This window comes from Melanerpes formicivorus, unplaced genomic scaffold, assembly GCF_026170545.1.
Source record: "Melanerpes formicivorus ecotype bairdi unplaced genomic scaffold, bMelFor1.0.p_v2 SCAF_11, whole genome shotgun sequence".
NCBI lineage: Eukaryota > Metazoa > Chordata > Aves > Piciformes > Picidae > Melanerpes > Melanerpes formicivorus.
The window spans coordinates 9,161,936-9,186,593 of NW_027142363.1; the positions used below are offsets into that span (position 1 = coordinate 9,161,936).

The window sequence follows — 24,658 nt, forward strand, 5'->3', positions numbered from 1 at the left end:
GCCTCCTTCTCCTGTAACACAGGGTAGTTAACTTGCTGTCCAGGAGATCTGAAACCTTCTCATGATCTTACTTAGTGCCTTCCCTCATTTCCAACCTCTCCCCAGACAGCACATTTTGAGCAGGAACAGTTGCTCTCACAAATAAGTGACGTGTTTATTTGAAGGATTAGCACAACGTCAGAAGAAGACAGGAAGAAGAAGTCAGGAAGCAATTACTGAAAATGAGCATTTCCTTCCCCCTTCTCCCTAAACCCCACACTTTGATACCATTTCACAGAAACAGTCAAACATGCCCTTTCTAAAGCAAATTTTAGGAAAGCTCCACATGCACAACTGAAATTTTACCAAGACTAACACTAAAGGCAGGACAAATGAGATTTGCTGTGTCTCGTGTTTGCAAACCGGGCCTCCACCACTCTGCTCCTACCTCAGGCTCCCCAGTTTTCCCACATAATGGACACTGCTAATCCAGCTCCTTGATGGACACAGCAGAGAGCACTGGTGATACCTCAGGGTATCTGGTTGAGCCTCTGCTTTTGAAAAAAAAACCACACCACCAAACTTGGGCTCAAAGGAGATGTTTACAGGGCTTGGTACGTGAGACATAATTCCCTCAGTCCTACATAGGGTTGTAGGGCCTAATGATCAACCAGCATGCAGACATCTGCACTCAAAACTGACTAAACATATAGGATTTTTTGGTCAAGTTTTCATCTTCCCTTAACCCAAAACTTGGGAGTGTATTTCAAGACAACAATAATTCAGTTGTAGTAAAAACAGATCAACTATCAGTGAATTTATTTATCACTAAGAGATTCTGGCCTCAAGAACAGTCAGGAGAGTTGGGGGAATATTTTGGGAAGCCCATGTGATGTTGAAAGCTTTAAAGTAGGAAATTGTTTTGTCTGCTTCTGGGATTCACTGCATGGTTAGACTGCAGTTGTAAGCACAAAAACATGAAGTCAAGCACTTGGAAATCACAGTTTTAACCGTGCTGTTTTCATGGGAACTGTAAGCTGAAACGATGTCCCAAGAATTGTACTACAGCCTACATCAACTGGCAGCCTAAAGTACCTCTTCAATTTACATTATCTTCCCATTAGACAAACATGCATTGATGTGCAAATTGTAGCTAAGCTCTAGGGAGGTAAGGAACCCAAACTTTACAAGGAGACATGAAAATTCATTTACAAGGGGTTGTAGGAAGCAGATGATGACAGAGAATACGATGCACAGCACACTAAAGTTACAGGCTGCCTCGCCAGCAGTTACTCTTCCAGTACTTAAGCAAAGGAGATTTTACTACTTCTCTGACAGAGCAGGACTAGAAGACATGAATTGACAGCACAATTTAAAGCACCACGATGTGCTATGGGAATAATTTAATAATGCTCAGAGTGCTGCTGTGTATTAAGTGCACATTAGGTATTCATCCCTTAATTGTACGCTTAGGACATACGATTGTGGTGCCCCCCCAAACACTCAATTCATGCATAAAGGCAGCACATTCCCAGAGACCTGAAATGTCTCTGGTGCAGGATGTAAACATTAGCACCAGAACAAGAGGGCACAGTCTCAAGCTGCACCAGGGGATGTTTAGGCTGGATGTTAGGAAGAAATTCTTCATACAAAGAGTGATTGGCCATTGGAATGTGCTGCCTGGGGCGGTGGTGGAGTCACCATCACTGGAGGTGACTAGGAGACTTGATGGGGTGCTTGGTGCCATGGTTTAGTTGATTGGATGGAGCTGGATGATGGGTTGGACACAATGATCTCAAAGGTCTCTTGCAGCCTGGTCTATTCTATTCTATACAGAAGACCCAGAAATTATGGGATTCATTCAAGTCATACGCTGCAATGACGTGCTCAAGCTTGAGCATTGGCATAGGTTAGCAACTTTGTTTTTCTTCTCCCTCTTCTCCTTTCATGTTTTCAAATCACATCTCTGACATCTGCTCAATATGTTTTTTCACTCTGGATGAACAGTTGATGAGTTTTCAGAACAACAGTTCCCTTGCAATCTTTATCCCCCAAACTAACCCTCTGCTAATCCGTATGATGAAAACAAGTATTGTAGGTAATGTGATAAGGAGACCTTTGGCTGGACCAGGTCTCACTGCCTGTCCTATTTTTCTAAACCTTTTAAGGCATTGAAGGCAGGGTGATAAACTGGCAGCCTACACAGCTAGCTGGGAGGAATGCAAATTACAGAGACTTCGGAGTTCAACCTTGTTGCAACCACAGCGTGCCTTGTGAAATAAACAGAATGACACGACTGTCTGCAGAACAATATTCAGTGTAAAGACTGCATACTGAGTACTGATTTTGTGCAACTGAGAAGATTTCAATGGTTGATAGCATCTCTGTGTGTATGCTAGCTAACTGAAGATACAGCTGCCCTACAGCTATCTATTTGGGGTTAGAGTGGCTGGACAGCTCCCAAACAGAGAGGGACCTGGGTGTGCTGATCGACAGCCACCTGAATATGAGCCAGCAGTGTGCCCAGGTGGCCAAGAGGGCCAATGGCATCCTGGCCTGCATTAGGAATAGTGTGGCCAGCAGGAGCAGGGAAGTCATTGTGCCCCTGGACTCTGCATTGGTTAGGCCGCACCTTGAGTACTGTGTCCAGTTTTGGGCCCCTCAGTTTAAGAAGGACATCGAAACACTTGAATGCGTCCAGAGAAGGGCAACAAGGCTGGGGAGAGGCCTTGAGCACAAGCCCTATGAAGAGAGGCTGAGGGAGATGGGATTGTTTAGCCTGGAGAAGAGGAGGCTCAGGGGTGACCTCACTGCCCTCTACAACTACCTGAAAGGTGGTTGTAGCCAGGAAGGGGTTGGCCTCTTCTCCCAGGCAACCTGCACCAGAACAAGAGGACACAGTCTCAAGCTGTGCCAGGGGAAGTTTAGACTCGAGGTGAGGAGGAAGTTCTTCACCGAGCGAGTCATTCATCATTGGAACAGGTTGCCCAGGGAGGTGGTGGAGTCATCAACCCTGGAGGTGTTCAAGAGGAGACTGGACGTGGCACTTGGTGCCATGGTCTAGTCATGGGGTCTGTGTTGATAGGTTGCACTTGATGATCCTTGAGGTCCTTTCCAACCTAAGTGATACTGTGATACTGTGATCTATGGGAAGTCATGCCACCACCCAAACTTTTGCTCTCACTGAAGGTCATTGCTTTTGACACGATGAGTCTGTAGCCCTCTGTAGGAATCCAAAGAGGGGGGAAAAAATTTGCCAAAATATGCATGTGCAGAAAAAGGCCAAATCTGGCTTCTGTGCACTTCCAAACCTGTTCTCCTTCATTGACAGCACAGACTTATCTAAGCCACAAAGATTTATGGCACTTCAAGGCTCAGTGGCTTTGCACATGAAAACTGACAACTTCTGGTTGAGATGTAAGAAACAAGACATTTCACAGACAAACTTCTGCAGAACTCAAGACTTAGTGCCTGGCAGACTCCTTTTGAAACTGGGCTGTAGGGGACAGCAAGAGGGAAAGGGAAGTACAGAAACTGTCCCTCATTATTAAGTACAAAAATCTCCTTATATTGAAAACAGCAGAATTTACTCTCATTTTTTACACAAAGGCACAGAACCTCTTCAAAGAGCCTGCAATATAACTCAGTGGGGTTCTCCTAAGCTGACAGTTTTAGGGAAGGAAAGAGCTTTCTCACACAAAATAATAGAGATGGTGCTATCTAGGGTCTGCTCTACTATCATTTAGCATCTTTCCTGAGGCCATGGACAGCAGGATTGAGTGCACCCTCAGCAAGACTGTGGATGACACCAAGCTGAGTGATGTGGTTGATACTCTACAAGAAAGGGATGCCATCCAGAAGGACCTTAGCAGGCTTCAGAGATGGACTGAAGAAACCTGAGGAAGTTCAACAAGATCAAGTGTGCAAGGTGCTGCACATGGGTCAGGGAAATTGCAGACATCATTGTACATTAGAGAATAGTAAACAATTAAAGGCCACACATGCAGCACTGAATACCTGTCCTGTTTGTGTGGGAATGCAGCTTTGCAGTTATTTGAATCACATCATTATTTTGGGGGAAAACCTTAAAATTGGAGGCTGCCCAAGAAACTTCAGCAGCCAAATGTAGCCCTTTCCTAAGCCTTGTTGCTCCAGATGTGTGCAGGACATAAAGGCAGTTACAACAGGGTTAACTTCCCTGTTTCTCCCTCACTTCTGTGTTAGGGGAAAGTAACACACAAAAAATCTGGGTTGAGATAAAAAGTTCTACTGGGAAAAACCAGATAATTAATAATAATAAAATGCACAATTACCTTAGCTTAGCCTATCTGCAGAAAAAGTGCAGGGAGATGCAGAAAAATCCCCCTGCAGAAAGCAGAAAACAGAGAGCTACCCAACTCCCACTCAACTCGCCACCATTCCTGTGGGAAAAGAGCCAGCACCCAAGAAATCCAGAATCCAAGAGCAGCAGCTGGAACAGGGAGCCTGACATGTTACAATCTGAACTTCAAGCTCCATAATACTTTGCTCCAGCCTGCACTTCCATTTTGAAGCTAGCATGACAGCAGCATGGGATTGAGTATCGGCAGCAGATCCAGCTTAACCCATGTCAGCAGTCTAGATGGACGGACACCTAAGAGCTGAAGGGATTGGAAGTCTGAAACAGAGGTGCATCAGGTCACTGAACTAAAGAGCACAGACTCCCCTAATAAGAGAATCTTTTAAGAACTGTGAACTATGAACTCACACAAACACCAACACAAATTGGATCTCTGCCTGTGTACAACAGGAAAAGGAACCAGTTGTCAGAATTTCATGGTGAACTAAGGGAAATACCAGGAAAATACAGAATACCAGCATTTGCCCTGATTGTATGTTTTGAATGAGATATTTAATTTCCATTTAATTTTTCTTAAATGATAAACTGCCCTACTTCTCAGATGATTACATTTTAGCTGAACCAGAATGCATATGAAGTTTTTTATTAGTTAATTTGCTGTTGCAAAATCAAGCGTGCATCAAATCAAATGCTGGTTTAAAACTAGTTGCTGGGAGGAGAGGCTGAGGGAGCTGGGGTTGCTTAGCCTGGAGAAGAGGAGGCTCAGGGGAGACCTTATTGCTGTCTACCTAAAGGGAGGTTGTAGCCAGGTGGGAGTTGGTCTCTTCTCCCAGGCAACCACCAACAGAACAAGAGGACACAGTGTCAAGCTGCACCAGGGGAGGTTTAGGCTGGATGTTAGGAAGAAGTTCTTCACAGAAAGAGTGATTGCCTATTGGAATGGGCTGCCCAGGGAGGTGGTGAAGTCACCATCACTGGAGGTGTTTAGGAAGAGACCGGATGGGGCATTTGGAGCCATGGTTTAGTTCATTAGATAGTGTTGGATGATAGGTTGGACTCCATGATCTCAAAGGTCTTTTCCAACCTGGTTCATTCTATTCTGTTCTAAATAAAAGTCATCTGGGTGTTTTTTTTTGTAGACAAACCAACTGATGTGTGGTGCTAACTAAGACTAAAGAACAGCCTTGACAATTTTCCTAAACCAGCTGGGTTTTTCTACTTCTTCTCTGTAAGATCTTTAACTTCTTAAGCATTTTAAATGTTAACTAGGAGAGGTTAGCTCCATGTTGTACAAAACATTATTCATAGAAAGGAAAACTGATTTTTAAAAACTTATCTAACTCTCTCCTTCAGAGCTCTGCAGGGGTTCTGCATATTTCGAGACATATGTACTTTAAAGCTGTGATTTCATAATTACCTTAAGCAAAGTAAAAAGACCAAATATAGTTCTTTCCTCACGTACCCTTCATGCTGCTGTTTCCCAGGAGTGATGTAGCTTGCTGAACTGGCCAGAATTGGTTATTTTATTTAGCTTTGGAAGAATGACATTGCAGTGAGATGAGGGAGCCGACCTGTCTCACCCTGTCGCTGTATGCTCATTAGTGCTGACAGGAAGGATGGCTGGGGATGTGCTAACAAGGGCAGAGCATGCAGCAGCACCAGCATGATCTTCAGTCAAACCCTTCAACCACAGCACTCATTTGTGAGGCTCTCCCAGATGCACATGGTAAAATGTGCAGCACATTTACACAGAGACTTTCTGATGGTGTGATATGGTGCTGTTAATTTTATTGACCTGAAGAAAATCATTGTGTGTGGGATGCTTTCTGAGTGCCTGTGCATTTGATTAGCTCTTATCTACAGGCCATCAACTTCAGAGGAAATACACACAGTTCACCTGAATGGTGCCTCTAATACTCAGTCTGAGATTTTGGAGATGAACTTGAAGCCACATGGAGAATCTGAGGGCTGTTGCAGGGCACAGTCCTTCACTTCCAGGATATCCACCCCTACAGTGCTTTTTGTAAAAGAGGCTTTTTGAAGAGGAGGCAGTAAGAGAGTGATGTCTACATTCCCATCATCCCTCTCCTTAGAACCCCTCTCCTTCACCAGACAGACTGCATGCCTTTGTTTTCTCCTGATTCCCAACCCATCCTTCCCAAACAGTACTGCAGGCACAGAAGTTTGTTATGAGGACTGGGATGAGTCGGATGTTGAATTGCTGGAACGTGTCCAGAGAAGTTCTTCACAGAGTGATTTGCCCTTGGAATGGGCTGCCCAGGGTGTGGTGGAATCACTGTCACTGGAGGTGTTTAAGAGGAGAATAGATGAGGCACTTGGTACCATGGTGCCATAGTCAATAAGATGGTGTTGGGTAATAGGTTGGAAGGTCTTTTCCAACCTGGTTAATTCTATTCTATCCTATTCTAGACAGGGGCATAACACATAGTTGCCTCACAAACTGCTGCTCACCACCTCTTGATGCACCCCAGGCCTCAAGAGGAAAGCCAGTACCTCAGGCCAGCTCTGAGCAAAGTGCTGCATACCCAAACTCAGTGACACTGGCACCTTAGCCCCTGGTTGTTTTAATCAAGACGTTAATCGTCCAGAGGAAAGGAGAGCATAACACTTTAAAAAACATTAAATTAGCACTACTTTATTTAAGGAGGAAACAGTTTGTGCTACAACAAATGCTTCCCAAGTAGAGGCAGACAAGCACATATCTTCCTATATCTTAAGTGTGATATTCATGGCATGTGATTTGCACCAATCAGCTGACTGCTTCAGGAAAGATGCTCTGCTCTATTTACTAGAAAAGTGCCAGGCACAGCTACAGTGCCAGCAGATGATGGGGACTTATTCAAGAGCTTAATTTCAGGCCTACTCAGGCATTTTAGCACAGAGCTAAAGGTTAATGTGTCAGCAATAAACAGAAGTACTGAAAATGCAACAGGGGAACAAGGTCACAATGAAACATTAAACAGTTCCACAGATATATGCAGTGCATCTGAATTGTACTACACTCGGTTCTGAGCTTGTCCCAGCCTAAAAATATATGCATCTCAAGTGTTCCTTTAAACTTCTTGTATTTCTTCCTTTTTGTTATTAGAACAGATCTGTGATGATTTTTTATTGGCATTACTCTTATAAACCCCATTTCTGAGAGTGGGTAGCTCATCTTTAAGTGTTCAATAGGATTAAACCCAGTGTATAGTTGAAGTCGGTTGAAGGGAAGAATGGATTGATTCAGTTGGATTTTGGTTGAGTTCAAAAGCACTAATTTCCTCCCCTTTTCTTCAGGATCAGATGCATTTCCTATCACCTCGAGGCTCAAGACCATCAGAACATATGTCAGCTTACATTAGCCCAGGGCACAACCATGTTTGCCTACACATGGAGAACAAAACTAATCACAATCTCCCCCAGCTACTACAAAGAATGACTAATATAGCGGTCAAGTCCTTCACATAGAAATAAGATCAAACCAAATATTCTTCCACAAAGATAAAAGATTTGTAACAGACTGTTTCCCCCTCTTTTTAGCCAGCAAAACTAACTGCAAATACTTATGATTTCAGCTGTGACCCCTCCATAAATTTATGACCCTACCATTTGAATTCTTAGGCAAGAATCAGAAATTCCTAGACAAGAATCAGCAAATGGTGATTTTACAAGACTGCAAATAGACAGGGCAGCTGGCTGAAGCCTTAGAGACTCCAAGTATCTCATGACTTGACACACAAAACTCCCTCCCTTATTTAGAAATAAAGAAATCCCCTCTTACCTGGGACATCCTTTCACGATGCTTAGCTTCAAGTCTCTCCTTGGCTTTCTGGAAATGGGCATGTTCATTTTCATCCCCAGGTGTCTCCAAGTATTTGTCAACAGCATCAGGAGTGCTAGCAGCTGTAGTGGGGACTGAGGTAAAATTTGGGGGCAGGGGAGAGGGAGGGGCAAGAAAAGCAGAATGTCTACTTTAATATGGGCAAAATTTAGTTGGACCAAGTAAGAAACATCTGTTGCAATTTCCATCAGGAATTCATTCAACCTCAGAAAATGGCATTAAAATGTGGTTTAGGTATAGATATGAGTCACAGAGAAAATACATATAAATGTACAAAGATTTCCCCTCCATCCCATTTTCTAGTGCAGGAGAAACTCTTCAGTGTGAACAAAGTAATGTTACTGAGACACAGGATAGAAACTGCTACCAAAGGAAAAAATCCCATTTAGCATTTATGTTAAACTATTAAACAACCCAAGCAAACAAAGAAAAACCAAACCAAGAGAAACTCCAAACTCAGAAGTACATTGTTAGTCCCAATGAAACACACCCTTGAATTACAACAAAAACTTCAACCTAAACCCAAACTTATACATCTAAGATAAAATAGCAGGATAAGTCCAAAAGCAAAACAAATAGAACCTCACCCCACCAAATTAACACAAAGCCTTAGGGCTGCATTTGAGATACCTCCACCTGCTCCCTCCAAGAGGCATGCATGGCTTTGGCTGCTGCTGTATAAATTATTCACTGGACCAAAGGGAAGACCTTGCTTATCTCAAAACAAAAGATTCTGCAAGCAAACAGCCAACAATAAAAAATACCCAACTGAGAAGGCATAGGCAATGCAAATGATTACTCCTCCTACATTTTTTAAATGCTTCATAAATATTTAGTTACAAGGTTAAATTTTGTAGCCTTGCAAACCTTGTTGCTGAATCACTGTAACAAACAGACAGGGACAAATAAGCTTCCTGACAAGCCACAGGAATTACAAAATAAAATGAGATTAGAATAGAATAGAATAGAATAGAATAGAATAGAATAGAACCAGACCAGACCAGGTTGGAAGAGACCTTCAAGACCATCATGTCCAACCTGTCATCCAACACCACCCAACCAACTAAACCATGCAACCAAGCACCCTGTCAAGCCTCCTCCTGAACACCTCCAGGGATGGTGACTCCACCACCTCCTCAGGCAGCCCATTCCAATGGGCAATCACTCTCTCTGTGCAAAACTTCCTCCTAACCTCCAGCCTAAACCTCCCCTGGTGCAGCCTGAGACTGTGTCCTCTTGTTCTGGTACTGGCTGCCTGGGAGAAGAGACCAACCTCTGCCTGTCTACAACCTCCCTTCAGGTAGTTGTAGAGAGCAATAAGGTCACCCCTGAGTCTCCTCCTCTCCAGGCTAAGCAACCCCAGCTCCCTCAGCCTCTCCTCATAGGGCTTGTGTTCCAAACCCCTCACCAACTTTGTTGCCCTTCTCTGGACATGCTTCAGCAAGTCAACAGCCTTCCTAAACTGAGGGGCCCAGAACTGGACACAGTACTTGAGGTGTGGCCTAACCAGTGCAGTGTACAGGGGCAGAATGACCTCCCTGCTCCTGCTGGCCACACTGTTCCTGATGCAGGCCAGGATGTCATTGGCCCTCCTGGCTGCCTGGGCACACTGCAACTTCCAATATTTTCAGCAGCTACTCTTCCAACTTCAGACCACCTAGTCTCTAATACTGTTATAAAGGCACATACATTTTCATTCTTTTTAAACTCCTAGTGATAAGAACCAATCTTTAATGACACCGTGGTTTGAGCTGGGGTACAACACTACCTGCTGGAAAAACTACAGTCAGTGTAAGCAAATTTCAAACCCAAACTATCATGGATCAACCCAAACCATTTCTGCAATGCTCAGAAGCATTTCTAAATATCTTTGCCTTTTAATCTCTCAAGCACCAAATTAATCTTTATTTTTCCTGAAGCTGCAGTTAAGTATAGTACATTTTAATTCCATTTAGAAAATGAAAAGAAAATTGTATTTCAAAGCAGGAAAAATGTAAGTATGTCAGACCATGCAAAGACCATCCCTGCCAGGCTTCTGTTTCCTGACAGGGCTTCACCAAACACCACTGAAGATGCTTCTACAACATTCAGCAAACCTTGCTGGATTTTCCTTACATGACTGTAATGTTTTTCACTACAAATTTACATGAGATCTAACATTCATAATGTGTTATTGTAACAAGATCCATGGTTTAATCAGGCTCGGTGTGGAAAGGATTCCTCTTGCTGCTTCTGCAGGACACAGCAGGGAAGGTCAAATGAGACACAGCACTGGAAAACTGAGCCCCTCAGTTTAGGAAGGATGTTGACTTGCTGGAACGAGTCTGGAGAAGGGCAACAAAGTTGGTGAGGGGTTTGGAACACAAGCCCTATGAGGAGAGGCTGAGGGAGCTGGGGTTGCTTAGCCTGGAGAAGAGGAGACTCAGGGGTGACCTTTATTGCTCTCTACAGCTACCTGAAGGGAGGTTGTAGACAGGCAGAGGTTGGTCTCTTCTCCCAGGCAACCAGTACCAGAACAAGAGGACACAGTCTCAGGCTGTGCCAGGGGAGGCTTAGGTTGGATGTTAGGAAGAAGTTCTATACAGAGAGAGTGATTGCCCATTGGAATGGGCTGCCTGGGGAGGTGGTGGAGTCACCATCATTGGAGGTATTCAGGAGGAGACTTGATGGGGTGCTTGGTGCCATGGGTTAGTTGTTTAGGTGGGTTGGATTGGTTGATGGGTTGGACGCGATGATCTTGAAGGTCTCTTCTAACCTGGTCTATCCTATCCTATCCTATCCTATCCTATCCTATCCTATCCTATCCTATCCTATCCTATCCTATCCTATCCTATCCTATCCTAAAAACCAAATGAGAGAGCACTCCAGTGCAATTGCCATTCTTCTCCACCTTTTATAGTTTTTATATGTTTTTTTTTCACTGTGTATAAATATGAGTGGAAAGAAGTGACAATCTATATAACTGTCCAATAGACTATGCAAACTTAGCCTTTAATTTATTGAACAGGGGAAAAGGTCACCAAAATTTGCATTGAGACCAGTTAAATCAGCTGTACATTCAAAGTCTCATTTCCAAAAGCTCCTGTCTCACATGCATGGCCTTTACTTCCCAGATTTTCAGATGATACAGTTGCTTCCCACCAGGATGCTTGCTGGTGTGTTTCTGAACAGGTGAGAGTAGCAAGTGCTGAGGACTGAAAAACCTGCTTTCAATGCCTGGTGCTGAGGACATCAGAGAACCCAGCCCCCTCCAGAAGCTGTGCAAAACCAAATGAAACACTATGCATTAAACACCAAGACCTGGCATACCTAAGACAGCCAGGCTGTGCCAGGGAGCATGACAAAGGGTGTAGGAAGTACGCTGATTCGACTACGACCTGCCTTCTCATGCTAACAATGAAGAGGGTAATGCTAACAAAGAGCAATACTGCTCAGGAGCAGTCTGTTATCCCTGCCCTTGAGCAAAAGGCCAAAGGTTGGTGCAATGTCACACGTGTCTCTTCACTACACATTTCTGAAAAGGAAAGAGGGCTTAGAAACGGGCACGTGGACTGATGGGAGCTTGGAAGACTTGTTTCAGGGTAAGAAGGTCAATTAATTACACTCGTCTGTCAGCAAGTGGACTAGTAACTTGATTTAGAAAATCCATGCTGAGCAAAGACTCCTGATGACAGCTTTACCAGAAAGAAACAACAAATCTGATGGTCAGAAACCTAAGGTAGGCAGAAATAAGCCTGGACATACAGACAAAAGTGAGCCATGCACTTTCAGTAGTAAGTACAAATAAATAGGTCAGTCACACAAAAGACTGATGCAAAGATACACTGATTAGCCCTAAAGCAGCCTGGAAAACATCTTGCTTCATCTTCTGAAACCTAGCCAGTGAACAGATGTGAAAGCAAGGGCTAAAATGGGTGTTTTCTCCTTCTCTGCCCACTGCTGGCAGTGGTCCATGCCCAACACACATCAGGGCAGGCCAAGCTTGCGCAAAGTCAGCCTCAAGGACTCAGCCTGCATACCGCTCCCGGAATGCTTATGTGGTCGCTGGTGGCTACAGAGACCAATCAACCTACCAACACTAACCACATCTCACTCTGCAAACAGAGACACTGTTTGAACTCTTGAAAACCAGGGAAAATTTTCATTACGGAGGAGTTCAGTGCACACTTTAGGAAAATACTAACAGGTGAGATGAAATGGTCACACACATTTTTGCTTTCTACCTGCAATTCCGAGGTGATCAATCCATGAGTGGTTAGCTATGTGTGTATTACTCTCTTTTTTTGACAAAAAAATAACTTAAGTCTGCTTAAAACCAAATGACCCTTCCAGGTTTTCCTCCCTCTTGTTTACAAACCCTGCATGTGACAACTTATCCACCTGGTATTAAAAACCCCCCCATAATTATCGCTGGCATGTTAAAAACCCCTTGTGATTACAACCTAAGGATAAGCAATAGTCTACTCTTCCCAGGGAAAAAAAGTTACAACAACACAGAGCCTCCCTTCTGCAGAAAGCAGAAACACTTTAAAATCCTTCACTGCTGTTGGCACAAAACCAATCCTAACTCTAATACAATTGGGAACTTTGTTGCTAGAGCTGTATTGAAAGTTTTTTTCATGGTAAACTTGGGAGGTTTGGTCAGACATTAGTTACATGTAGGGATTCCTTTAAAAAAACTGCAGGCAGATCTCATTTTTAGGCTACATCTGCTCTTAGAAGGACCTTGTATTTTTTGTGCATTGCTTGTTTAACTCATTCTCCTACTACATGGGCAGAATCCAAAGGGATGGCATTCAACAAGTCCAAGTGCCAAGTGCTGCACTTTGGCTATGGCAATCCCATGCAGAGCTACAGGCTGGGGTCAGAGTGGCTGGAGAGCTCCCAAACAGAGAGGGACCTGGGGGTACTGATCGACAGCCGCCTGAATATGAGCCAGCAGTGTGCCCAGGTGGCCAAGAGGGCCAATGGCATCCTGGCATGCATTAGGAATAGTGTGGCCAGCAGGAGCAGGGAAGTCATAGTGCCCCTGTACTCTGTATTGGTTAGGCCACACCTTGAGTACTGTGTTCTGGGCGCCTCAGTTTAAAAAGGACATTGAGACACTTGAACGTGTCCAGAGAAGGGCAACAAGGCTGGGGAGAGGCCTTGAGCACAAGCCCTGTGAGGAGAGGCTGAGGGAGCTGGGATTGTTTAGCCTGGAGAAGAGGAGGCTCAGGGGTGACCTCATTGCCCTCTACAACTACCTGAAAGGTGGTTGTAGCCAGGAAGGGGTTGGTCTCTTCTCCCAGGCAACCAGCACCAGAACAAGAGGACACAGTCTCAAGCTGCACCAGGGGAGGTTTAGACTCGAGGTGAGGAGAAAGTTCTTCACCGAGTGAGTCATTCGTCATTGGAATGTGCTGCCCAGGGAGGTGGTGGAGTCATCGTCCCTGGAGGTGTTCAAGAGGGTATTGGACGTGGCACTTGGTGTCATGGTCTAGTCATGAGGTCTGTGTTGATAGGTTGGACTCGATGATCCTCGAGGTCCTTTCCAACCTTAGTTATACTGTGATACTGTGAAGAATGATCAAAAAGTGTGTGCTGACAGGTTGTGGAAGACATGCAGTATCAGATGACATTTTATTCACACTTGCACTCATTTGCCTGTTAATTCCCAACTGATTTCTTTCTTTTCTTTTTGGATTTCTGTTAGACTTTAAAATCCCAACCTTTCTGGAGACACAGGTTTAATAATACAACTAAAACACAGGTTTAATAATACAACTAAATTATGCTCTCTCTGTTTTGCTATTCAAAAACCAGAGGGCCATGAAAAAAAGAAACGGAAGAATCATGCCACAACATGACCCCAGATCCTGTTTTATATTTCACATAAAAATAAGTAATCCATATCAACCTCTCCAGTGAAAAGGATAAACAGTTGCTCACCAATAAAGCAAAAGATTTAGTGGATGCCTCTTTTACTGAATGACATAAGCTGTTTCAAACAAGATGGGAAACCATTCGAAATTAGAGCATTAGCCAGCTACAATGTGGCATTCAGTGAATGCATTAATTACCTCTGAATTCCACACATGCAACTGCTTCATTAATGAAGGATTAAGATCAAAGCTTTCAGTTGTTGACTAAGATCACAACTAATTATAGCACTTCTGACAATCACAAGTGCATATGGAATATCTCTAGTGAGAAGGGTTTCTATAATTGTTATAGCTACCTTCTGAAATGAGATATTTTTACAAGATGGCATCCCCATTATTTTCTGAATAAGCTGCTCTGCTTACAGCAGGGCGGCAAAGTCAATTAACAGAATGTAGACCACAGGGAAGAAAAATAAAGATTACCTTTTTATGAAAGAACAGACAAATTATTGCCTGATGATACAGTACAAATTATGTCATTCAGAGGGCTGGAGCACCTCTCCTATGAGGACAGACTGAAGGAGTTGGGGCTGTTCAGTCTGGAGAAGAGAAGGCTCAGAGGTGACCTAATTGTGGTCTTCCAGTATCTGAAGGGGGCCTACAGGAAGGCTGGGGAGGGACTTCTCAGGATCTCAGGTAGTGATAGGACTAGGGGAATGGAATGAAGCTGGAGGTGGGGAGATTCAGGCTGGAGGTGAGGAGGAGGTTCTTCCCCATGAGAGTGGTGAAACCCTGGAATGGGTTGTCCAGGGAGGTGGTCGAGGCCCCGTCCCTGGAGGTGTTTAAGAGCAGGCTGGATGAGGCTCTGGCCAGGCTGCTCTAGTGTGGGGTGTCCCTGCCCATGGCAGGGGGGTTGGAACTAGATGATCCTTGTGGTCCCTTCCAACCCTGAATGATACTATGATACTATGATGAAATTAAGACTGGACAAGAGTTATCAAATTAACATAACGTTAAATAAAGGGAAAAGCATATGCCAGGATGAGTTTTTTTACATAAGGACTTCAAGTTTAATAGTATTTAACATAATTTAATTTAGAGAAAATTGTGTGCTAAATGTGTTTGCTTTCTAGTAGAGATCAATACTGGAGCAAAAAATCAGCAAGTGTATTTACATACTATGTATAATATACAGCATTAGACAACTATCTCATTCTTAGCGCTGTAATCTAGACAACCAGCAGGAAAAGTGCCATTCCTTTTTCACTTTTGATTACTTTCTCTTCATACAAGTTTTCACCAAGATCACTTTCTAAAAACTAAAGACTTTAGTTTTAGACCACTGTCTAAAACTACAGAAAAATGGGCAGGGCAAAGTTCCTCCCATAGTCAACATCACAAGAGAGACCTTGTTACAACGAAACCCAGACGTCTCCAGTTTTAGTATTTGACCTGTGAGTGGCAGGTTGTTGCTATTTGTTTCTTTTTTGGGGTTGGGAGGGAGGGGGCAGAAGGGGCAGCAAAAAGACAGCATTGCTGCGCTCTAAGAGTCGGCATCACCCCTGCTCTGGTGGGAGCTGTGGGAGACCGATCTTTCATCCTGTGGCTCATCAGTGGATCTCCCTGCCTGAAAGCTAACTGCAGAGCAGTGCGCTGCGCTGATCACCATGAGAGCCTAACGCTCTTGCCCGTCAGGCCACTCAACTCTGTCTCTGCCCACTTTTTAACTTTCAGTAAAGATGCTAACAACATGAACTCCCATGACATTATTCATTGCCATTAAGGCTCAGCCATACCAACTAACATTTATCACTCAGCCTGATCCACTCAGATGAGTTTTATTTATCTTGCACATCTGCTTTACCTTCATGTTTCAACAACAGACACCCAAAAAGTCTTTGAAAGTAAAGTGTTCTTACTAAAAACTGAGAAATTCTGACTACAAAGGGAGGGACTCCCAACCCATGTAACTTGAACACAAATAAATACATTCTTCTGTCACGAAAAATAAGTAATAATGCATCCACTTAAGACAAAAAGTCCCCTGTAACAGTAATGGTTGTATGCCCAAGGATCACATCCAAAGCAGTAAAAACAATCACCAGCTCTGAGAAGGCTTGACTTTTCTGTGTTAAATGAGTTACTAAACAGGATTAAAAAGCACATGGGCTAAAAATAACCACTAGGTTAAGAATACCTACTAGTACTAGAAAAAGATTCCAGGCATGAAGAGTGTTAACATATGAAAGGGAATCCAGTGTTCCAGAGGGATACTCTTTCCCTTCTTACTAACTGGGTTAGCTCATTGTTTTTATTACCCATCAAAGCTAAATCACACTGTCATGTAAGACTGTCATAAAAGATATAGTTTCTGTAGTATTTCATAACTTGCATTAGTATTCCAAGAATAATTACAAGTCAATGTAGCAGCCTTGGCCTGAAAATATAATTGTTTTGAGATAAGAAACACAAGTTTAAAAGTTACATTCCTTCCTCAACTTTATATTGTAAAGACTGATCCTATCTTCCTTTGCTATGTCCTAATTTGAAGGGTTGGTATAGCATCAGAACAGGCAGCTTGAAAGACTGTTGAGTGAAAACTATCACAGGGACATCTACAGAGAGAACACTCAAATACAAACCATACCTTACTCACACCATTCCTCACCCACTGCCTCAACTAAAGTTAATACTTGCCATCTAAACAAGGTTTAAGTTAAATTTTCTCATTTAAGAATCTTTCTGTGTAAGAACTTCAAGATAAATTATCTATTCACAGTATAACTTAGGTTGGAAAGGACCTCGAGGATCATCGAGTACAACCTATCAACACAGACCCCATGACTAGACCATGGCACCAAGTGCCACGTCCAATCTCCTCAGTCAGAACTTGGTAATCATGCTTGCAATGCACCTCCATCAATGCAGCCTCCTTTTCACCAGCCCTGGCAAATGCAATTTTGCCTTGCTTACATCTATTTGACAGTCATCTTGGCCATTAATTGCTCTGATCAATTTCCTCTGAATCCTTCAGTTCATTTGGTGCATGGGAGGAGGTCTCCAAATAAAACTTCCATCAAGTATAGTTGCAATACTCTGCTTCAAGGGCATTCTCATTTGATTTTTCATCATAAGTTTAAATATTTATGAAGAAAAAAAAACCCACATTAAATTCTTTACCTGTTACATCAAATGAGAACAAATACAAGCTAGAAATATTCTCCTGAATATTGCTTTTGTTGAGGCTGTAAACAAGAGTCATCAAGTTCCACAGAATAAACAAACAGAACTGTGGTTAGACACAACAGAAGTTACAGGAAAAACAGTGTCTACCACAGTACATTATGCTTACCAGTAGTCTCACTCTCATTTATCAAAACACATTTGCATCCTTTCCCTTTTGAATCCTAAACTTTATTCCTTTTTTAAAGGGGCCTTGTTCAGCACTGGCTTCATGGTGAAATATAAAGCCAAGATTTATATGGATACAGAAACTGTGGAAATAGACCTCAGTCATTGGCATCCATTGAAGGTGGCAGTCAAAATTCAAAGTTTAAATAGCTGGTATTACATCACCTAGCCACTGAATGCTAAGTGTCAAACATTTACACTGAAGAATATGCTCTCCTTAATATTTCATCTACATTACTTAAAATTGGCCTCAACTTCACCAAGATGTGCTGTTTTTATACAAGAGAAAATAAAACTCAACACATATAGGCAATTCATGCTGGAGATGGTGGGAGAGGGACACATTTAAGTCCTGAGAGGTAACGTCCCCTTTACTGCTAATTTGAGAAACACGAAGACAATTGAACATAAAAAGCCTTTGTGACGAGGCAACAGGTTGCCCTAGTATGGCTTAGTGAATTTGTAATAATTTTGGGGTTTTTATTAATTCAAATAGAATATTTCAGACTTATGTTAAGTGCTTCCTTGCAATATCACTGCAATTTGAAATGTTATCACTAGGCTCCTGTATCTGCAATTACATCTTCTGTAACGCCATGACAGATTAGTATTGTAGCCAGCTACTGTGATGAATATTTTCCAGCCTGAAGTGTGCTGTCAAAGACAAAAACAAAGGCTTTCCTGGCATGAAGCAATTTGCAAGCTCTGCTGCTTTTATAGACAGAGGCATGCCAACTCTGCCATAAAGCTCACAAGCAGTGAAAGGGCAGTATCAGCCTGTCCAGATGAATGCTGCTGTAGATGCGGCCTGCTTTGTGTCTTTTGAGACCCCTACCTGACCTCAAGCTCAAGAAGCCTCTGCAGTTGTGTGAGTAAAATGAGCAATCACCCAATAAATAAAACAAAGGATTAAAATGGGCTGCCTAAGAATTTGGTATACTTTACCATTATGCTTACAGGAAAACATTGTAGTTCTTCAATGCCTTAGAAAGACTTAGGAAGTTGACACGGAAGTTTAGCTGCCAAAACATTTTGCATCCTGCTAACTATGAACACGTCGAAATCCCAAACAAGTAACAAATGGATTGAGGAAATTACTGACAACAGGAGTATCCTATAAGATGCTGCTGTTAAAAGGTAGAGATTGTTAATTGCAGTACCTCTGAATACAAATTAAACTGGATGCTGTGAAACACTAGAGGTCATGAATCTTCCTCTCACTTAAGAGCACAAACTGGAAACACATTAAGACTTATCTCACCAGTTATCAAGAACAGATTGATACTAATGTGCAGGCAGGCTGAAGTTAGCCTACATGAAAGGTGTGAGAGTGGACCCTCCATATTAGTCTTAGTATTGTGCACAGTATTTTAATCTATATTTAAGAGGGTGTGAGATTCCATGTATATTATGAAATCATAGCTTTTAGTGTGTTTCTTTCAATAGCTTCCATTTGAAATAGGAATAAAGTATCTGGCAAGTTCGTAAGTTCACAACACACAGCCTAAAGAATAAACACTATTCTACTTAAATTCAGCTGAAATTTGTTATTGTGCTCTGAAGTGATCAAACCCAAAATTTGTGTTGACATTTAAACTTCCTACTATGTTTCAGGCTTTACACAAGAAAGGAGGCAACTGACAACGCTGAACCTCCTCGTTGGTACCCTCTGTTGTTAGCTGTAGCAATTCAGTACAATGATAAAACTCTCTATTTTATAAGACTTCAATTTAATGATCTGTCAAAGTTTAAAAAGCCTGACTGTGCCACTAGAGTACAGCTCACTCCTGCTTTAGATGCAGAACAACTGAAAACACAGCAGCATGAATTCCACTCTGCCCTGAGTGCACCATGCTGTGGTGGCAGGAGCTGCTGGGAGAGCTGTCGCCTGTGCAGCAGCTGGCAAATGAAGCTCATTTAAGAGAACTCATTTTCCTAATTTTGAAGCTTCTTGTTTCCCCAAGTTAAGACTTTAATATAATTTCAAAGTAGTATTTATTTAAAAAAAAAATAATAATGCCTATAGCTTTAAGGATGTTTAACAGACAATGTGGATGTTTAACAACAGACAGATAGGAGACATGGGAAAATGTATAGAATAAATTACTTTTCAGTATGACAGTAGGACAGAAACAATTTCTTTGTTAACAGCAATTTATCATCTTCTGCTTATTCCTGTCAATACATACTCATTCTGTGGTCATTAAATCTAAATTAACTGCCTGACAGATGCTAATGACTTCAAAGGAGCCATTATGACCAGTCACACAGTACAAGTTTGAGTCCTTCTATTGAATAGAAACTGTAGACACTATTGAGCATCCTTATTAAAAATCAATCAAGAGTGAGCATGTGGTCTAGCAGGCTGAAGGAACTGGTAACAAGATCCTAAAAGCCTGATTTTTTTTTTTCCTGGGGCAACTATATAACAATTCCCACTCAGCTGGGTAATGAATGGAAAAATTTGACTGTAGTAGCTCCTACCCAACAGACGTAACTCAGAGCATCAGTCACATTCATTGATAATGAAGTGTCTAAGGCATTGCATGACAGAACAGACCTACGTGTTCAGATCAAGGCAAAGAGACATCAGCAAGGAAGCAGAATAAAACATGTGGGTTTGGGTTTTTTTTCTCCTGTCTAGTGTGTTCAGGATATTAAAATTCAGTATTCCTGCCTTCAGTATTCATGGCATGTGAGCATCTGTGATAACAGAGCATCTTCAGCATTACATTCCCATTTCAATGCATTATGAGGGAAATGAAGTCACATCTTGCCTTTTCATCCTTTTCCACGACTCAAGAGAAATCCAACCACTATTCACTATTTTGTATTACCCTCTGTTTAATTTAATTAGCTTTTCCTGCAAAACAAACCACAGCTAGACAAAGGAAAGACATGCATCTGTCTGGTCTCCTGCCTAACAGAGATGCACGTTTTTTTTTTCTTTGGTAGGGCACAACACTGAAGAAAAACAGTAAAGAATGGAGTAAATAAATAAGCACAAAGGGGATGGGGAGGGAGGGCACAAATTTTAAATAGATAGATTAAGGGAGATGAGTGCTGGGGTGGACAGAACAGCAGTGGCCAAGATGGAAACTCTTATCCATTGTTCTTCTTATTTTCTTCTCTGCAACTGGGGGGAGGGTGGCATCTGCGTTACAGCCAGGTGAAAAAACCTCTTTCTTCAACATCAGATGGGTACCTAAGACAAGATTGCACATAATTGCTGAAGCCTATCATTTTCAGCACTTATTTTCATTACCATTTGTATTCTGCAAAACAATGAAGACTAAGGAGAAGCAGCATGATGATAATGAAGCAGCAGATAAAACCAGAGGAAACCCAAGGTGTTTTAGAAAGAGAAATAACAGGTGTATAGATTAGAGCACAGAGCACAGTGAAGTAACATGAAAATACAAGAATAGACTAACACTATCATTAAATATACAATATCTAAAGGAGGTTGAAAGTGTACCTTATAGAATCAAGTGCTGTTTGAGAAACTGCTAAAGAAAAAACTCAATAGGAAAAAGCCCTTTGGGAGGTCTATTTTAAAAGACAAGACCAGCTCTATTTTTCCCTCGCTGACAGCTATGCAAACGAAGCCAAGGAGATCAAATACTCTCCTTAAAGCAACTCAGATCAAGAATTTGGAATCCTAAAGTAACTATGAAATGAACACAAATTATAATGGTGTTGCCATTGTTTCATTGAGCAGAAACTAAGGAATAGAACAGCACCCAAACCAGGTTTTATGAGACAGGATTCTCACAGGCTTATCTGAATATCCTAACGAATGAGATCTATAGTATATTTAGAAGTTGTTTCTTATTTCATTTCCTATTCTACATGCTCTGAGAGAATTGCCAGTCTTAAAAAGAGATCATTTATCCTGATGAACAGCTCGAGTTTAAAAACAGCTGCTGCCAAGAGGCAAGTTTGAAGAAGGAAGACAACTGAATTTCCAAGTTTTATTCAACACGTAACATTCTTTATAAGACTGTGATCAAGGTCATCCCTTGAAGCAGATGATTTCCTGCAAAAAGATCACTGGGTTGATTGGAAATGTAACTCTGTTGCCTTGCTATTAGAAGCAGATGGTGCTATGATCTCACCTGTGACCTGGATACAAAAAGCAACACAACTGCATTATCAAAGTCACAAACCCCTCCAAGTTTCACCATTTAAGAGTAACTCTCATTAAGTCTGTTTTGTGATGTGACTGCTATTTTAGTCAGCAACACTATTCCCTCTGTGTAATAATGTTGCAGTACTACAAAAGCTAGAAATGAAACCTTCACATTTGAAGTGCTGCGTAACTAGAGTTCTATATGCTAGATGTGCAATCTTTGAAGATGTATGAGTCTGCTCCTAGTCCTGCTGCAGAATTTAAGCAAAGAAATGCATCCACATGGCTGAAGAGCCAAAAAGCAAGCTGGATGTTGAACAAAACCACGATCTTGCAAGATCATGATCTCCTACAATCTTTATTCGTGCTGTTGTCCAGCCTTCACAATAATATTATAGATTTTTCAGGAATGCTGCCAAAGGCAGTAATAATTCTTAATTCCTACCAGGAATGCATAAAGGCTGACTTTTCCCAACAAGAACAGAGCATGAAGCTGTTAGAAATACTCAATACTGACCATAAAAGTAAAATGCTCAGCACAAAAAGCCCCACAGCTATTCTTTATTCAATCTTATCTTGTTGGACATAAAAGGTAAGGATGAAAGGCCCTCCTGTCCCTTTTTCCCCCCCTCCTTCCAATTTCTGTGGAAAGGAACAGGTATTGTCACAACAGGTGTGCTAGCAGAGGTAGCTAGCTTTCATTTGCCTCATACAGACCAAGGCAAACACCTAAAGCATTCAAAGCTATGTGCAGGTAAATCATGTTCAATCCTGTCATTCTCCCCTTGCTGAGACTGTTTCCAGTTGCAAACTAACAAAAGGTCCAGTCTCTCAGCCGTTTTCCACTATTCATTTCAATGGCCATTACCTTGTCTGGGATCCAATGACCCATGATACTCACCCACACACGACTGATGAAGGTTAATTCTCCTTTACAAATTCTCTGATGGCTGTAGCAGTAAAGAATAAACACAGCCTCATCTTGGCTACCTGAAACCACACGTAGGCTTTTCTAGGCTTATTGGTCAACATCTCTTACCCTGCAGTGATTCTTCTATGCTTCTAATATGCATAAGTCAGCTATCTTCAGTTTATTTTTCTTTCCTCCTTACATGCCTACAACTTCAACTGCTTGACATTATCACATACCCCGCATTTTTCATTGCATAAATATTTTCTCTTTAAAACTCTCTCTTTTTTTTCCCCCACTGCTGTCCTAATTTAACCTGTTAGAAAGCCCCAGTTTTTCTTGCCTTTAACAGGGCACACAATCAAATGATGGTTTGCATCTATGGTAATGTTTTGCATAACACAGGAAGTTAATAGTTCAGCATTTCACTCTTTTAGCAAATATATTACAGACTTCATTCCAGCCACTGCATATTTCTTTGCTCTCTTCACTGTATCTTCTGTCTTGTAGAAGTTGATCACTGTCAATGAGATATCCTCCTCACTTGCTTTGGTATAGACTTTCTGCATGAAGTGTTTCACTGTCCCTCCACGGAGCTTTGCCATGAATGGCTCTAAAAGATGCTGAGATTGAAAGCATCAGGAGCACCAGAGGAGCAATCATTCCTCCATGACTGCTCTGGCTTCACCTCCTCTGCACCACAACACCACAACATCTTGCTAGGGCTCAATGTGTGTTTGTGCACATTTTCAAGCCCTCTACTTAATGCAAACACTTCTACATGCAGTTTGGAAAACATTTTACTGAAAGAAACCCTAAGGTGCTGCTTGTGTTCTGCTGCTCCATGCCCTGTGAGGAGGTAGGGCAGCAAGATACACACTCACTCTTTAATGTGCCAGATGTGACAGCTAATACCCACCCAAGAGTATATGATGGCAAGACAGATGGCAGGGGAGTGCACCAGAGGCACCCAAACCAAAACCCAGCTGATAAATACAGCATGTGACTCATCAGCTTCAGTAGCCTGTGATGGAGAAAGCCATCCTTCTCAAACCAAAAATCACAGTGCAATGCTCTTTCTTCAAGGAAAGCAATTACTAAAATACAGCTTGTGTTACAGTAAGTGGGAGGTGATTCACATCCACGTGCGTCGCAGCCCTCAAGGAAACCTAAAAGAGTTACATGTAATTCCTCCCCTTTGCACTGCAAACACACATGAAGTATTAAAACTAAAAACAAACAAAAAGGGGAAAAAAAAGTACAATAATCTGTAAATAAACATTCTGTTATTTAATGAGCTTACTATGCTTTGATTCAAAAAAAGGTCAGAAATAAAACACGAAAACACATTGTTAAAATGATGAGCTGTTTTTCAACTTACCTGAGGCTTGCCTAAAGTTTGTGGTTTTTTTCCTGCACATGCATGGTACATGCACACAGAGAGACAGACACATGTCAGTACACTTTGATAGAAAAATTAAGAGAAGGTGAGCAAGAAAGGCCTCGTCTAAGGAAGTGTTAGGCTGTTAGCTACCTACTTGCAGACCCCCATCTACAGCACCAAGAAGTCACCCACTACCATGCCGGGTTAGCAAGAGACTAATGAAGATCTAAGTAGTGAGAAGAGGCGCTGGACAGACTGCAGTCAGGGGTTAGTGTGAGCCCAGGTCCACTCCTGCTGTGCGGGAGCGAGGAAGGTGTGGAGGGGCACTTACTGACGCTGCCACAGACCGCCATGCAGTACTCCTCCGAGTCAAAGTTGTTCCGGTTCCCGCCGCAGCCACCGTAAAAGAAGGGCGCGCACTTTCCTTCGGCCACGTCAAAGTACCAGCGGGAGATCATCGCGCGGCAGGGACCAGTCTCAGCTTGCTCAGAGCACACCTCTAGTCACAGGAGACCCGGAGGAACCATATTTAGCATGTAAATGGTATTGTCTCTGTTTCTTAGTTAGGTGTCTCTCAACGTCCAGAAAGGAGATGCATCAAGGCGGCATTTGGAGGAATGGGGAACCCTTCCCTAGGAAACCACCCCAGAGAGGAGGTAGGGAGATTTTGAACTAAGTTTCCTTAACCTGCCTACACTTTTGTTTATTTAGCTATGTGATCTCTATACACTGAGGGGCGTTGCCCTGAAACAAGCTCCAGCATGGTGGCCATGGTACAAGCATAAAGTTTCACCT

The 24,658-nt window shown here is 42.3% G+C and overlaps 1 protein-coding gene across 3 annotated transcripts in view; it reads right to left on the bottom strand.

Annotated features, from left to right (window-relative positions):
* The window catches only part of APP (amyloid beta precursor protein), a 236,614-nt gene that overhangs the window by 64,090 nt on the left and 147,866 nt on the right, over positions 1-24,658 (bottom strand). For 2 of the 3 annotated variants that reach the window (XM_068144469.1, XM_068144468.1), the window contains exons 7-8: positions 24,195-24,362; positions 8,103-8,236 (exon numbers count right to left, since the gene is read on the bottom strand). In XM_068144469.1, coding sequence (XP_068000570.1) covers positions 8,103-8,236; positions 24,195-24,362 — 302 coding nt within the window. The remainder of the gene's footprint in view (positions 1-8,102; positions 8,237-24,194; positions 24,363-24,658) is intronic. The other variant, XM_068144470.1, reaches the window with a different exon arrangement.